The sequence below is a fragment of the Macrobrachium rosenbergii genome, chromosome 51, assembly GCF_040412425.1.
Source record: "Macrobrachium rosenbergii isolate ZJJX-2024 chromosome 51, ASM4041242v1, whole genome shotgun sequence".
Taxonomy (NCBI): domain Eukaryota; kingdom Metazoa; phylum Arthropoda; class Malacostraca; order Decapoda; family Palaemonidae; genus Macrobrachium; species Macrobrachium rosenbergii.
The window spans coordinates 53,515,821-53,533,490 of record NC_089791.1 but is presented as its reverse complement, the minus strand read 5'-3'; the positions used below and the strand labels follow the sequence as shown (position 1 = coordinate 53,533,490).

Sequence of the window (17,670 nt, the reverse complement as noted above, 5' to 3'; positions counted from 1 at the left end):
GTTAAATGAAGTACTCATAAATTGTTTAGTATTTTTATATTCCTTGCTCCTTTGCAGAAAATTCTCTATATTTGGGTATGACTGCAAAATATTCTTCTTGGCCAGTAGTCACCCCCTGTGATATATTTAATCTGAAATTTAAATTTAAAATGCCTAGCTTTGTTTAAAAAGATATGTTCAATGTAAGTGTCAGTGATTGATAACAATGCTTTATCTCAATTTCCAGTACTTGGGGGAGATTACACTACCTGCTTAAATTTCTTGATGCGGTATCCTGCATCTGCAGATGTGCAATACATCATAATGCTGGCCTTACATCTACGTAATCCAAAAGTAAGAGTTTTATTTTTTGCCATAAAAGTAAGTGAAGTAGAGGCAATAACATTAACAAAATTTTTTGCATTCGAGTCATTCTTTCACTCTGTATGCCCACTCAGAGGAATTCTTGCTGTCTTTTGGTTTGGCACAAGCTCTATTACTGTTTCATTTTCCAGATTTGGTGATTTTATTTCTTGAAAATATTTTTTGTGAAGACACTAGTCATCATCATTGTAATTAAAGTTTCAAGTTTTCTCCACCCTGCTCTTATATACAGTTTATTTTCTGTGAATTTCCATCTAATTTTTGTTGCTTTATTGAAAAAATTCAAAAGAAATTAGAGAAGAGATATCCAATTTCTGTTACACAGTGTAAAAGTACGATAAATTGCCTTTCCATTGATGTGAAATTAATTACTGTTTGAGCCACGTATGATACCAAAAAGCTCATTCCAAAAAATGTAAAACATACTTGTGCAAACAGAATAACGGTTTGTCATTCTTTTAAAAGTTTGCCATAGATCATGATACTGTATATATCAGTCTCCATGGCAACAACAAGCATCCATACATGCCATATTCTAATTTTTTTATGACACTTTTTTTTTCCAGTTTTTTGGCAATACTACTTGATTATTAAAAAAATATCTTTTCGTGATGACTGTAGTTATCGTCAGAATCATCACAGAATCTTAGAGGTTGAAAAATGGACGATGACAATATTCGTCATCAGAATCTTAAAAGGATCAAGAGCACATAATGGTTTTTATTGATTAAATGTTAGTTTTATAAGTTAGTTGTCATTATTTTCTTTTTATTTTCTGCGTTAGTAAAAAGGTATGGGCGTTACAAAATGTATAAAAAGCATGTTTAATTTTATAAGATGTTTTTATAGCAAAGCGTTCTTTATGTTTAAAAAGTATCTGTTCTTGTTGTGACATCATAGGAAGTGATGTCATAGGTTGGAAATGGCAGGAGGGAAAGAAAATGTAAACAAATGCGGGCAGGAGTGTTGAACTTGGAACAGAATGTAGTGCGGTAAAGCGAGCTCTCTGAAGGTTAGGTCGGTAATTTTGGGTTGTAAGTCTGGTTTGTGATTTTTGTTGTCATAAGCTGGATTGTATAATAAAAGAAGAACAACGCGAGCAGGTGGGTGGATTGCATAATTGAAGCATTTTTGGACGGGTTAGGCTAGGAAAATTTTCATTTATTAGTTATGGAATTCAGCGTTATGTAGTTTTTTAGTATATATTTAAAGTACCCTTTTGATTTGTAATAGCAAGAAGTATGTGTTTATTCAAATTACCTTACAAATAGTAATTAGGGTGATGATAACACATCAAGAGTTTATGAGAACATTGTTGAAGTTTAGTGAGCTAGTGTGAGTTACCCAGGATTATTTTGTTTGCAGCAATATCCAAGCAACCGGATTACTCTGGTGCCTCCTTTCCTTTTATTCCACTACTGTTGGAGAGACAGATGTACATGCATGGCCAGACAGTGGCAGCATCTGTAACTAGTCAAACGAGGTCATCCAGTGTCCCGAGAACACAGCCCCAACACATAGGTAAGAAGAGATCCACCTCAGGCGATCAAGCTCCCAGTGTTGAGGAAGCATCCTCGGGCAGAAGATTATCCTCCCCCAATGCATTTACTGATCCTCTAAATGGTAAATATTGAAGCTTTAGCAGTTCTCAGTATCTTGATGGTTAGAATATGCTGTATTTAGTTGTTGGAAAGTGATTGAGTGGGTGAATTTTAAGGGTTCATGTAGTTGTAGAGTGATTGTAGCACAATTATTGTAGTTGAGGGATGGACAGCACTCTATAAATTTAAATACAGACGTTGCCTTGGCGAAGGCTGTGCCAACGTGATGTATTTTCTCTATAGAGTTTTTTGTTTTAAATAGGAGAAGATTTTCTTCACTCAAGTAATAATTTGAATATAGACAGTTATCTCCTGAGCATTGGCCAAGGCCTTGGCAAATGCTTGATCATCTGTCTTATACCATAAAGTTTCTTGTTACATTGCTATGAGATTATAAATTACATTTTGTTTCACACTTACTGACAGATATATATATGGCTGTATTCTCTGAAGGGACAGCCAAGTTGTTAAAACTTCTGACCTGCAGTGGTTGGGCCAGGTGGTGCAAATGCCTCCCGCCAGCTGGGAGATGAGGTATCAAGACATTCCCATTTTCTCAGATTTTCTCTGTCGCGGTATTGTCAACACTTGTTGTCAATACCTCCTTCTTGGATTTAACTTTTCCACAAGTATTCCTGATTGTCTTTTGGTTTTTTTGACTTTGGATTTGTGGATAGGCATACGCTTCTGTGGACTGTTTTGATTTTGGTTTGGCTTTTCTTGAACAAGATGTCTGGTTGTAGTTCTGCTAGTTTCAGGTTGTGTGTTGTGAAGGAGTGTAAGGTGAGGCTACCGAGAAGCGGTGGGCCCTCCTCAGTATGCATGAGATGTAGGGGCATGTCTGTTTGTTGGATGATCAGCTGCAAGAGATGTGAGTCTTTGCTGATTCTGATTGGAAGGCTTGACCATACATATGAAGATTAGGCGTGACCACGTATCAGGGTCTTCCTCCAGTGTCTGCTGGTGGGAGTCAGGGTATTAATTTGTCACCTGTTAATCCTACTAATGCTTCACCTTTCCCTGAAGTCGCCTTGAACCTGTGATTGCGTCTGCGGAAAGATGTGCCCTTGCGCAGATTTTGAACTCCATTACGTGCCTTAGGTCGAAAGTGCGGCTATTGAGTGTAGTGAAGTGCAGAGTGTTGTCTCAGGGCCCTATAATGCCTCTAGGCCTGGACCTCACCGAACTCTCCCAGGACTTAGGGAGTGGGCATGAACTTCGCAAAGAGGGTTGGGGACCCCCACGATCTGGCGTCCCGCCGGCCAGGTATTGATGTTTCCCAGGCTGCCAAGGATGGATGCTGCACAAGTCTCCTTAAAGATTGCTTCTGCGTCCACGGCCCTCTCACATAGTGTTGGGTCGTGTTCTCGGTGGACTCGTTCAAAGAGGGCTTACCGAAGGAGGGCCTTCTCCTCCTCTTTCTCGTGTATTATTTCTTCACCTGACTGGTTGAGTTGCATACACAGAAGGACCAGGACTTCTTTGGGGAGGGCGTTTTGGCGTGCCGCCCAAGAAGGAGCAATAAAGTGCGCCCATGGTAGAAGGAGAGGCGTCTCCTTCCCCTCTTCTTCTCATAAAACAGCCCTTCTCTGAGAAGTTTCTTCCCTTTGGCGTCTTCTCCAGGGCATGCAGCGGCAGTTGGCTTCCTTCTCGCTGCAAAGGTCTGAGCCTCGCCAGGCACTGCAAGGTGGGCGCTGCCAGTTAGAGGTCTAAGAGTCTCCCTCTCCTGCTCTTCGTTCGTCTCTCTCTCCTGTGAGTTCTCCTAGTCGTCCTCATCGTTAAATGCGGTTAAACCGGCTTTCCTTGCCGTCGTGGCGCTCTGGAGGCTGCTGTTCTGACTTTTCTCTGGCTGCTCAGGGCGCCCCTCTTGCAGCTCAGCTTCTTGCTAAATGAGATTCATGGCAAGGCGTTCGACATGGCCTTCGTCTTGCTTTCATCACGCTCTTCAGGGCGTTCGGCAGGATGCTCACCAGGGCTTCTCTCCCATCCCCGTCTGGGCTTCTGCAGGGATGCTCGTCAGGTGCTTTCGGCAGCTTGCGAGCAGGGCGCTCGTCAGAGGCTTTCGGCAGGACCCTTCTAATGCGGGGCCGCTCCGGGTGTTCTTCTGCTTCTTCGCACAAGAAGGGTCTCTTTGCGAATCGGATCTAAAGGTCTTAGTCTTCCTCAAATCCGGAAGGCTCTCCTGTCGCTCCCGTCGAAGAGGGAGGTTTTGTCTCAGGAGTCGGACTCTGCAGAGCAGAACAGCCCCCTTTGTCTTTTTCCGACTATCAGGTTTTGGCCAGTATGCTGAAGGAATTATTTCCTGATAAATTTCAGCCTTCTGCTCCTCTATCCCCCTTAGCAGTTAGCTTCTTGAAGGTGAGAAATCATCGCCGGCTTCCTGCAGATGAAGACTTAGCTCGCTACTAGAAAAGCCTTGAAGAAAGTTAACTCTTGGATGGAAGTTAGAAATCTCAAGGCAAATCTTCCTTTGCTCTACCCCGTCTAGATTGTGTGGGAAAGCTGGGTTAGTGGGACGGGAGAAGAAATTGGCTCCAGGGTCCTTCTTCTTCCCAAAGGTGACTTCGCGAGTCGTCGGCCTTCAGGAGGGCTCTCCTTTCTTCTAAAAGGCGACCTGGGCGGCTTTCTGTGACCACCATCTAAAGGCCTTTTCAGGACTATGGAGGTCTTCAACACCCAGATTGGTGCAGGGCCTTGGACTTGAGGACTCGAGTCAGACTCTATCTCTCTGGGAGCTGTCCAGTGTGCTGTCTTGCATGGACAAGGCCGTCAGAGATAGTGGATGAACTGGCTTCTCATTTGACGACCCTCTTGAAGAGAGGGCTTTATACTGCAATTTTGCAGCGAAGTCAGTTTCTCCTGTTCAGAGGCGGGTGCTTTAAGCCCCTCTGTCTAACCATCTCTTCCACAGCCGCTAGTCAAGGATCTAGCCTCAGCCTTAAAGAAGGCTACTCAGGACCTCCCTTGTGCAGTCTTCCAGGCGTCCTAATGTCCCGTCTCGAAATGCAGGGACTAGCCTCCAAAGGCAGAAGCCCTTTCGTGGCAAAATCTTCCTCCTCAAGATCCTTTTCTCGAGGGAAGGGCCTCTCCAGGCGGAGCCCCTTCTTGCCCAAGGGGCAGAAATGACTCACCAAACCTCCAGACACCAGTAGGAGCCAGGCTTCTCTTGTTTTGGAGAAGCCTGGAGTAGAGGCGGACTCCTGGTCCCTCAGTGTCGACAAGGTTACAGGATCCCGTTCCTCCGAAACCCCCGTCCTCAACTCCCAGGGATCTGTCGCCTCTTACGCCCAGAGAAGCAACAGCCTCTGCTGGAACAAATGCTTTCGAGAAAGAAGCCATAGAGCCAGTCCTGGTTGGAGTCTCAGGTTTCTGTCGTCTCTTCTTGGTTCCCAAAACAGTCAGGGGTGGAGACCAGTCCTGGACGTCAACCAGACTGAACCATTTTGTCATCAGGAGAAGTTCAAATGGAACGTCTCAGTCTCTGTTATAAATCGTTAAGACCAGGCGATTGGATGGTCTCTGGATCTCAGGCCCTATTTTCATGTCCTATTCTCTCGGTCGAGAAAGTTTTTGAGGTTTGTCCTGGGAGACAAGTGTACCAGTTCAGAGCTCTGTTTAGGACTAGATGCGGCTCCTATAGTTTGGGGAGTCTGATGAGGAGCGTTGCGGTGGCTTATGCCCCTCGCTCTATCTGAATGACTGGCTCTCACGAGCTTCATCAAAGAAAGGTGTCTGGAGGACTTGCATTCCAACATTGGACTGGCCAGTCCTGGGACTTCTTGTGTGAATTTTAGAAGTCACATCACAGTCCATGCTCAGTCCATTCTTTACCTGGGGATTCAGATGGATTCAGTGGCACTCGAGCTTTTCCATCCAGGAACGTCAGCAACACTGCTTCAAAAAGTTTCCCGGCCTTCCTGGAAAAAGAAACATGCTCGGTGAGGGAATGGATGAGTCTGCTGGGGACCATTTCATCGCTAGAAGTTTGTTTCCCTGGGAGGTTGCATCTCAGACCCTCCAGTTTTCCTTTAACGGACAAATGGACGAACAAGGAGGATCTAGAGGAGTCTCTCAAGATCTCTCTCTCTGTCAAGGACCATCTACGGTGGTGGCTCGATCCTGTAAAATTGGCAGAAGGGGTCTCTCTCTTCAGAACCCCCGACCTAGTTGTTTGTTTCCAAGCAGCGTCCACGTCAGAGATGAGGAGCAACACTGGCGAGAGAGGTAATCAGGCACCTGGAAGGGGAACAGGTGTCCTGGCACATCAATCTAAAGAACTGGGAAGGCGATTCTCTTGTCCAGTTCTTCGAAAATCAAGTTAGGCAGAGTGGTTCAAATCCAGGCCAGCAACACCACGGCCCTGGCGTGCCTCAAGAAACAAGGAGGTACTCGTTTCGTCCTGTTCTGATTGCAAAGAGATCTGCTGTGGGCATATTCGTCAAGTTACATTTCTCCAGCCCGTAGCAGGGTCGAGAATGCACCGGACCTTCTCAGTCGGCAAACCAACTTCTTCGACAGAGTGGACTCTGCACACAGAAGTGTGTCTGGAGCTTTGGAAGCTTTGGGCGTCCCTGGTGGACCTCTTTGCAAATCCCAGGACACAGGCTGCCTCTACTGCTCTCCCGTGCTCGACCGGGGCAATAGCAGTAGATGCCTTTCTTTAAGGACTGGACGGGTCTGGACCATATGCCTTTCCCCATTCAAGTTCTGGGAAGTTATCCAAGTTTGTAGGCCTCAGAAGGGGCGGGAATCAGCCCCTTTTTTGGCCTTCAGCGGAGTGGTTCAAAGATCATGACATTCTTAGTGGATTTTCCAGAGCAGCTTCCCCAGGAATAGATCTTCCAAACAACCCCCCTTGAGAGGTACCACAAAACTAGCCTTCCAGCTCTGAGTCTGACTGCATTCAGACTATCGAAAAGTTGCTCCAGAGCGAGGGGTTTTTCTAGACCAGTGGCTAAAGCGTCGCCAACACCAGGAAATCCTCCAGTGCAGTGTACCAGTCGCGGTGGGTCAATTTTAGGAAGTGGTGTAAACTTAAGGAATTTTCACCCCACAACCTCACTGTGTCCCCAGACTTTCTTTTTTTGTTGAGGAAGGAATTAAAGCTGGCAGTACCTACCATCAAAGGCTACAGAAGCATGCTGTCAGCAGTCTTTAGGCATAAAGGCAGCTTGACTTATCGAGACAACAAAGACCTTCATGATCTCCTAAGGTCTTTTGGATTCTAGGTAGCTCTCCTAAGTTACCTTCGGGAATTTAGATGTTGTTCTAAAATTCCTTTATGTCTAAAAAGATTTGAGCCTTTACATTCTGCTTCCTTCCAAGAGACGTAACCAAGAAAACTATTTTCCTAACTGCTCAAGCGGCGAAGAGAGTTAGTGACTTCAGCGATCAAGCAAGATTTATAGGTTTTAGAGGCCTTGATGCGGTCTGCTCTCTGAGCCCATGTTTCTTGCAAGAATGAAAGCCCGTCTTCCTGGCTAGGCCCTTGAAATTAAGGGCTTGACGGACATCACTGGACAAAGAACCCGGAGAAGACCCTGTGCCCTGTCAGGGCTCTGAAATTTTTGCCACAGAGGACCCAGGGTGGAGAGGTCCTTCCTAACAATCTATGGTGCTCGGTTAAGGAGCTGAGTATACCTCTCTCTAAGAATGCTCTGGCGTTCTTTTTAAGAAACACCATCATAGATGCCATTCCAGTGTTCAGGCGAGTTTGAAACCTTTGAAAGTCAAGGCTCAGTGGCCATTGCCACCTCAGTGGCTTTCAGAAAAACCTGTCTCAATGACATTCTGGAGTTGCCCTTTTTGTGGCTAATTCTGTCTTTAACCGGCATTATCTTACTGAAGTAAAGACGTCCTATGAAATTGCTGTGCGTAAGGGCATACGTTTTCCGCAAATACGATTTTGGGGGCAAGCGACTCTCATTTCTCTCCTTTAATTTTGGTTAGGTGTGTTTTTAAATATTCTAGTGGTGTTGTTTTATGGTTGTGGGTCTCCACCGGTGGTGATGGAAGTCCCAGTCCTTAGTTTATGTTATGAATTCATGGCGTAACTAGGCTTGAATCAGGTGATTGTTTTCGTTTGTAAACGAGCCACAATAGTAAGTCATATGGTCTAGTCACATTGTGGTCGCCCCTGTTGACAGATCATCTAGATTTCCCAACTTTATAGGTCCCTACCTCGCTGGGTCTCTAGTAAAGCAGAAGCAGACTTGGGTGACAGTAATCACAAAGTCAGCAATGCTAACAGGTAAGGAACAAGGCGTCCGGTAAATACCTACATTGTTGTTTCCTAAATCCTATTCTGTCTCTTCCCTCAATGGTGGGATTCAATATATATATATATGTCAGGTAAGTGTCATGAACAAAATGATATTTTATAATAAAATAAAGTTTGTTCTGCCTACCTGGCAGATATATATAATCATAATACCCACCCTCCTCCTCAGGACAGTAGTTCTAGATTCTAGAAAATCTGAATAGAAAATGGGAATGGTTCTGATGCCCGCCTCCCAGTGGCGGGGAATGGGTACAACCACCTGGCCCAACTGTGTGTGCCGTAAGTTTTTGAATTTCTGTCGGTCCTTGGGAGAATACAGCTATATATATATCTGCAGGTAAGTATGAGCAAACTTTATTTATTATAAAAATATCATTTTCTTCATGATAAGTGCCATATTATGTGGGATTCAGTGGCTGTCATCATAGAGTCTTAGTTTTAAGAAAAGTTTTCATCTAAAATAATGTAAATAAATGCTTTAATGACTGTCACAGTATTTCACTTCTTTCTTGATCAGAAATCATTATGAAAGGAGATAGATAAAATGAAAAAAAGTTGGAGTATGATTTTATTGTTTGCAACAAAGCTATAAATAAAATCTAAAATCATTAAATTTCATCATTGAAGTAAGTCACTAAGCTGACAAACTACAAAGAACCAAGAGGGGACAAATAGAAAATGAACACAAATTTTGTTTCCCAGGTACTGTTTATCCAAATTTAGGCTTATCTTTTTGACAAAGTCTTTGTATCAGTTTTAAAATTACTTAAAACTAGAGTTAATTGGTAAATTTATTGTACTTGATATAGATTAATATAGCTATACTTGACTAGATAAAGTATATTTTGCAATGTAGATTAGTATAGTAATGGGTTTTTAGATAAATGCATAAAATTTCTTCACTGGGACTAGGAAATGGTTAGTTCTTAAGACCACATTTTTTATGTACTGTACTGTAAAAACATGTATATACTATATAAATTTAATTTTGAAGTATAGTAATGCTTGTCTCCTAAAGTTCAGGAGATTTGGAAGGTAGTGTGATATCTGGTAATGGAAGCTTGGCTAGTTTGCTATATCATATGTGCCATAGAGCTCTTGTAATTGCTTTGAACATGATTTGAAAAGTCTTGAGTGGATATTTGTACTGCACATGCTACCAGAGAAAAGGTCATATTTGATGTTAAAAGGTGTCTTGTCATGAATTAGTTTGTGTCATGAGAATGCATTTTATATTTCTGCCAATGTATTGTGCGCACATCCTTCTCCACAATAGACTCGTAAGACTTTTCAAAAGTTGTTCGCATTCTTTGTAGAGCTAACAACCATTCGTTGATGTTCTTGTTGTTTGAAATCCAGCTGCTGTGATCTTCAGCAATAGCTCGAATGTCAGCTGTAGTAAGATTGGAACCAGTGACAATTTGGAAAATAACCAGGGAACAACTCGTGCCAGTAAGGTTGTGTCTGGTCTGGTGAGACTGGGAGGAAAACTGGGTAGACCCAGAGAGCTCTCTGTAACGCGTCACCAGTCCTTGCAGTCACCTCCATCCCCTTCACCCAACACAGGTTAGATAGATTATTAGGGCTTTATTCCAGGTTTCATGGACTCGCTCGGTAAATATGGTAAATATAATTTTAAGGTTATGTAAAAAAAATTTAATCAAGCCATTGATGGTTTAGTTATTAGAATTGGCATACAAGTTTGTCATTCCATGTTTTATCAATATTCGTGCTTGTAGAGAACCAAGGGCCATTACTATTGAAGCTATAGTTGCAGCAATTGTGAAATTGAAAATTTTGGTAATTAGGTTAGAGAATAAATAAGTATGGTATAAGAGAAGTTAATGAAATAAAATTCAAAATTCATTTGCACAATTTTTTTTTATCAAGCAATTTTAGTGAGATGTTTTGATATTTTGTGATATTCAGTGTACTGCCAGACTACAGACATTTTATTATCTTTAAAAAATGTTGTTACTTGATTATGTATTTGGTAGGAACAATCAATGCTTTGTTGTTTGTCTCTGATAGTATATCTTCTTAAACTATGTATAATTGGATATTTTGAGTTTCTGATCACAAATTGAATATAAGTGTTGCTGTATTAGTTTATGTATCAGGTGCTTTAATTATTTACAGTATATCAGTATAATTGAGAATAAAAAATGTGGTGTTTGGCTTGCACATAGTTTAATTACAATGCTTTCTTGTACAAACTTGCATAATGACACTCCATGGCTTTGTAGACTTTGAGATAATATCTTACAGGCATGATACTTTGATAACATGAGATACTGACAAAAAATGTGGTGATTGTTTTTATTCTAATTTACATTTTGGTCATTTTCAGTCGCTTTTGTGATGTCTCAGGGGCCAAACGATGAAGTAACGGAGTTAACTCCAGCAATGAAGGAACTGTCTGTAGTTAGGACCAAGTCTGCACCAGTGGCTATGAAGAGTGAGCCTTTGACAAGTCGGTGCACTGTCAGTCATTCTTCAGATGAAAGTGAGGAAGATAGTTCTGAGAGAAAGCAATCTGCTGACAATGGTTCAGAGGTTTGTACCTATTTGAATCACGCTTTGAGAACAGACTCAGGACTACATTATAGTAACCTTTTAGTGACAGTGAATGTTGACAGTTTTTAATGATTATAAATAGTTAATGATGCCGGTGACAAAAGCAAGTAGAAGTAAACCAGTAGCATTTTACTTCATGCAGTCATATTTTAGAGGTGGGTATAAGGACAAGAACTGCACAGAATTGGTTTAAGTTTTGAGGAAAGGCCTTCTTGTTTTGTAACAGTTGTTATTCTCGAGTATGTCAGTTAAACCACTGAATCACTTTTATAGACTTTCATGGGCTCAGGAATGAAAGGTAAAATAGCATCAGTGATTAAATCTTGAGGAAAGTATCCTCCATGGTGAAGGGGCCATTAAGTAAATTTTCCTGACAGACTTGGATTCTGCAGTGATCGTCTCCTTGTTCCAAAGGTTTTAGAATGTTGGGGGCTAACTATAGATGTCTGGCCATGTGCAGTGAGGTCTGTTTTGTTTCAAGGTCTGTCATTTTAATGCAAGCAGAAAGCCACTGCACAGAATAAGGCTGTTCATGACTTTGTGGGGGAAAATGTTTTATTGGGAGAAAATTGCAAATCCATTAAATAGCCACATTCCGTAAAAAGGTGTCCTAGCCACGCCAACTTGGGAGATCCTGAGAAACAAAGACCCCACTGCACATGCCCAGACCATCCCACAAGGCCTCGTTCATCTGTGCAGTTCTGTTTTGTGCAGATTTATTCCAAGCTGTTCTTCCATGATTAGCAACTTTTTGATATCTGTGTGTTATATCATTCATTTTCATCCATTTATTGACTTACCTTTCACTTCAATCTGATGGTGTTTTGTAGTATTTAGTGAATTATTACCAGACAGGTTGCATCACTTTTGTTTGAGCATCCATAGATAATAAATAATAGTTGTTTGACATATTTCATGTACAGTAAATTATTGCAGTTAATTAGGATTAATAATAGCAATGTTTTGTATTTTTATTTTCATTATGAACAGTACTATGTTAATGTAAGTTTTCATATGAATTGTAATAGGTGGCCGGTATGACTGTTGAAGATTTAGCAGCAATATGTATCGGCTGTGCCATGAATCTGTCACACCACACAGCTGCTCTGAAGACTCGACTCGCCCAGTTGCAGGTGCAGCCAGATCTCACAGTTAGAACTGCTCTTGATGGAATTACAGAGGTAATGTTTAAACATTTAGTTTCTTCCATGTTTCCTATTGGCATGATAACATGGGTCATGTGGGATGAATGGTGAATGTCTTGGTTTCAAGTTTGTGCCAAATTTTTGCACTGCAAAGTTAAAGATTAATAATCAGTTCTCAATATTAAATATACATGACTAGAAGCTGTACTTGAGAAAAGTATTAGTTTCTAGATAGTGTGATGTAGTAATTTTTCCTCTTTCAAAAACAGAGTAATCTTGTGTGATATTCGTGAATGTTTGTGTACTGCATTGAGAAGTGGCAAATGGTTGACTCAGTACATAAATAGTAGTGTATACACAGATGATTGTAAATCTTCAAAGAGAGTAGTGTTGGGTGAAGTTACATGAAATAAATCAAGCTATTTCATGTTTTACTTATCAGTATTCAGAAATAACTGCATGAGAAATTATGAAAATATAAAGCTATGTTATTGCTAAAAGTTGTCTAGTAGGACAAGCTAAATATTAAATTTCATCACTTTTGTAGATTAGAAATGAAGGGACTGAGGTCACTGATAGAGCCTGACATAACTGAAGCAACTATGACCAGATTAGATAACATCTCTAAAATCCTCCTCCTGATTAAATGGCAAGATACCAGAAATGATGAACTAGGTAACAAGAAGTTAAAAGAGAACAAATCATACATAATGCTATGATATTCATTAATTTTAAAAAAGTTAAACAAAGTCATTCTAGCTTGCCTTTTAATTGCCCGTACTGGTTTAAACCTTGATGTTTGATGAGTACCATATAAGATCTGGATATTTGGCTTTTGTAATGTCAACCAACCTTGAACAGAAAATTTTGTACTTGGTTACATAGAGAATAAATAAAGTAAAATATTCAATCCAGCACAAATATATTAAGACTTATGGATCCTTGGTCTGCCAGATGAATTTCATAAGTTTAGTTTTATTTTAAAGGACAGATCTTTGATGCGAACCGTGCATTAATTTTATTCTTAACTGGATAGCGTAATCGGTTTACTAAATGCAGATATTGATGCCTACACATTAATATGAATGTACTTGTATTATTAAGTGCATTTTTGCTCTCTTTTGCTGATACCCAACAAGGAACCACTATGATTTCTTTGCAGGTGGTAGAAACGTTGTCTGGAGTGCGAACGCAACTAGCTGGCTCAAATGGCGGATCCAATGGTTTGACGTCTGCTCCTACTCAGCACCATCCTTTAGAAACCAATGATGCCAATGAACAAATCACTTGAGATGCCTTGACCTGCAGTATTTTAAAATTTTGGAAGAATTTTATATTTATTGAATTTTATCTTTTTATCAGATTTTTCAGCTTTGTGCATATGGTTCCATAGGATCATTTTTATTTTGAAGGTGGCAAAAGATGAAAAATAGCAGTTTTATATTTATTTTTTAATTACGCTGGCCTTGATTTAACATTGTAAAGTTTAGATAATAGTAAGTTCTGATTGACTGTGGGAAATGTATCTAGGTAACATTGTTACCAGTTAGTCTACTCAGAACTTATTTCTGAAGTTTAGATTTTAACAACAAAATCCCGCCATTTTTAATTGCCCACAGTTTTAATGCATTTTAGAAATTATAAATATTTTCTATAAACAGGTTTTGTTGGCTATTTTTTAAACTATATATATATATACACAAGATGTTTATATTTAAAATAAATCAATACAAATGTAAGTAATGTCGTAGACTGATGAAGTTCTTTTAAGACAGTCTTTGCTTGCCACTATTAACATGATCTTTGTACTGGCAGTAAAAATGTTATCCCAGTGATAATTTTGTCTTTTTCAAGTTCAGACATTAAACCACATTTTTCTTACTGTAGTGGTGCATGAAAAAGGCTGCAAATATTTTTATTCTTAGGAGTACCAGAAAACTGTCTGAAGGTGTCACATTTTTATTTAATGAGCTAAAAATTTGGGTTTGCCAGATATTGGGACCCGTGTTTTGTGTCGCTGCAAACCTCATTAAAATAAATTAATTGGTTTTAGAAATTTAGGATTAGAAATTTAGATTTGTGCCCATTCAGGAAAGTCGAAATTTTTTGCAGTATCATTGGTTCTAATTAAAATATTATTCAGGAATCATATAAGTTACAGTATTTTACAAAAATCAATATTTAAATGGTTTTCAATAGATATTGTTAGTCTAGGGAGATACCAGTAACTTTTTAAAAAACCACCGTTGCCAAAGAACTGTAACCCAAACCTTTTCCAGTTCCTCTGCATTTTGCAATTGCTGTTGCAATTGCTGTGACGTGTTATAAAGGAAAAGACAAGAATACTCTGTAAGTGGAAGTAAGATACATGTAACCTTCCTCTGTTATCATTGTACTGCTAAGCAAATTTGTTCTGGGACTGGCATATCAGCATAGTTCTGTGGCCCCGAAGTGCTGTCGTACTTGAAAGAGGAAGGTTTCAAGTTCATTACTTGTTTAGAGGGACAACTGTAACCATGTACAAACAGGTCCTGTTCATGGACAGTCATGTATAAATTTTGTAAAATCTCATGTAGCCATTCCATTTTGCAGCACAGACATTGTGATAACTATTATGCATTCTGTGATAAATTTCCGTGATTTATGGTAGGGTATAAACAAATCTCTATCAAGTACAGTTCATTCTTAGTAGTGTGTAAATGAAGGCCAGAGTAAATAAAAAAAAAATCATTTTAAAGGAAACATTTGTGGCATGATGGAAAACATTTTCTGAATTTGTTTGTGCCATGATATTAAATCAGCTAGTCAGAATTGGGCCATAATTTTTAAAATTTTGAATTTGTTTCATTATAGACAAATTGCATATAATTATCTTGTGAAGGCATATATGTGATGTGCTGGTGTAAATGCAGTTTATAATGCAGTTTGCATATTTAGATGTTGTAGACTAGTTCATGTACCAGATATCTTCCACTACAAAAATATGCATGAATATTCAGAATTTTTTGAAATTAGATGTGGAAAGCATAGTGCACATTGGACTATGCGGTATCAGTTTCAGTAATCCATGTGTTGCTCATTGTAATGGAGTATAGAACTTTTATTTGCTCAATGTTCTGAGTGTGTTGTTTAATGATAAACTTCAATTGCATTGTCTGAAATTTTTTAGCTAAATTTGTTCCGTTACTTTACAAGCAAAATACCCTTTTAAGTATTATGAGAGGTATTTTTCGATTGATGTAGTGGGTATTGTGAACAAGTTTCATATCATTTAGCTGTATGACTTTGATTCTGATGTAAGTCATTTCTATTTTGTAAAGTTAGAATGAAAGGCAGTATGTTGAGTATGCATTTTACCTTTTAAGGAATGTTATCAACTTTTGGTCTCTGTGATATTAACATTCCTTCATTGTCTCAATATTGTACAGTTTTTATTATAAACATTTAAAGCTGAGGTTTTTTGTTCATCAACTGCCTTAAATTGGAATTGACATTTTTAGTTTATACTACAGTATCATGTGCTAGCTCCAGTTTATATCAACTAGGGTTCAGATCTCGTTTGGTCTCTGTAGGGGCTGTTAAATAGTAGGGTTACAAACCTAAACTGGAGTGATTAAACCTCTGAATTTTGTATAACTCAGTAGGTCAAATATTAACTAAGTTTGTGTCCAGTGGACCTCATATGAATGTTCTTTATTTTGCACTTTGGTTTTTAAATTAAATTCATGGGGATTCTATATGGCCTAAATGGGCCATAAATAATTAATTGGCAGCTTAAGAGGATTGTATTTCTGATTTCATGGAGGAAGGTACTGCTGCTAATCCCAGATCTCCCCAGCTATGTGCATCTCCCTCTGATTCTGGCCATCTTTGAGTTAGGGGTTGTTGGATGATGAAACCGAAGATCCCACACATTAGCAAGAATATAGTGATAATGAAAGTGATGAAAGTGTTCCTTATGACTGCAGACAAGGCAGAGAAAACTCATATAAGGAGTCTTTTCTCCATGATATTTTTTCATGAATTTTTGGGGAAAGAAGCTGTATCGGACCAAAACTTCTACAGCCAGCCAGGGACATTTTTCAATTCACTGTGGTAAGTGCAACAAGAGTTTTTAAGATTTTATTTTTAATATAAAATTAAAAGTTGAAATTATATTGTATTGAAATTTTAAATGTGTCAGTCAACTTTAGAGTTAATAGATTTTAATGTTTTTCAGCTTTAAAATATGATTTTCTATTATGGGATTAGTACTATACTTTGGGTAGAGAAAAGAATGGTAGAAAAGTCAAAAGTTTTCAGTAACTGTCAGTTTTAAGGAATGACTTGACCTAATCCATTTTACATAATGTACTAAATAATGCTGTCCAGTTTGCTTTCCCTAGTGAGCCAACAGCATTTGGGTATTAGGTGGAATTTATAGTGCTTCTGTAGTAATGTACACTCGGCAAGAAAAGTGAGGATACAGTTTTTTTAAATCTTCGGACATATATTGCTAAATAATGAGACATCTGGCATCTTTAGAAAGGGGAGGAGCTTCAGTCTTATAGTGTTTGTGTTTTGTTTGACCTCCTATAACTTTCAATCATATTCTACGGTTCTGAAATCATTGATACTTAAATGCAGTAGTAAGCTTTACAGTATTCGTTCAAGTTGTAATTTGCAGCGACAGTTCTGAGCAAAATAAACATTTTTCCACATAACCTACGAAGTAACCTTGCACATATGAATTTATGACACCACAATGAATGGAATGCTTGCAAAATCGGAAACGCGATCTTCCATAATGAATTCAGGAGTTAAATTGAGCTATGTCCAATGAAAAACTTGGGGAACAATAAAGGAACGAATGCAATGTTAGAGAGAGAGAGAGAGAGAGAGCTACTCATTTCATTAATTTTTTTTTCTTTTAGAGATTGAGCGATACTATATTTGTATAGTATGTTTTAGCAATGGAGAGAGAGAGAGTGAGTTGCTATGGTGTAAGCCTAGGCCTACATGTGGAGACTGTACTCATTTCATTTTTTTCTTTTAGAGAGAGAGCTATATTTGTACAGTGTTTTAGATATGGAGAGAGAGGCAGCGTTAAAGAAACATCCAGTTACTTGTGTTTTCCACCGAAAGTTATCGCGGTACTCCACACATCGTTAGGAACGCTCTTGTGAATTTAAATAGATTGGGTCAACCTGCCCCAGCTGTCACAACATTTACTGCCATTAATTCCAGTTGACCTTTAGCACAATGAAATACAAATGTGTAAAAATTAAAGAAATTATCTTTACCTCTTATGATGATGCAATAATAAGCCTGTTCATAACAGAAAACGAGTAAGTATTGTCATTCTGATGAACAGTACTACACCAAGATATCCACACACAATCTTTTAGACCTCTATGAACGAAGTCATCTGAGCAATTCTGATTACTTCGTACATGCATGGTGTTTTTAAGTATCTGAATGTTTTTGTTTTGCAGATTTAACATATATGATATAATTTGCATTGTATTTTCATATTCTAGAGTAAATTTACCGAGATTATGTGTTTTCTGATATATGATATAATTTGCATTGTATTTTCATATTCTAGAGTAAATTTACCAAGATTATGTGTTTTCTGTAAGAAAAAAATTAAAATTCGATGAACGAAATCTAAAGAAAACTGTATCTTCACTTTTCTTGCCGAGTGTACATTGAAAGATTATTT

General features: G+C 39.0%; 1 protein-coding gene across 1 annotated transcript in view; it reads left to right on the top strand.

Annotated features, from left to right (window-relative positions):
• TBC1D5 (TBC1 domain family member 5) overlaps positions 1-15,420 on the top strand; it is an 86,956-nt gene extending 71,536 nt beyond the window's left edge. The window contains exons 12-17 of the mRNA XM_067095548.1: positions 227-333; positions 1,740-1,986; positions 9,604-9,810; positions 10,595-10,800; positions 11,850-12,002; positions 13,129-15,420. Coding sequence (XP_066951649.1) covers positions 227-333; positions 1,740-1,986; positions 9,604-9,810; positions 10,595-10,800; positions 11,850-12,002; positions 13,129-13,257 — 1,049 coding nt within the window. The 3' untranslated portion in view covers positions 13,258-15,420. The remainder of the gene's footprint in view (positions 1-226; positions 334-1,739; positions 1,987-9,603; positions 9,811-10,594; positions 10,801-11,849; positions 12,003-13,128) is intronic.
• The last annotated feature ends 2,250 nt before the right edge of the window (positions 15,421-17,670 follow it).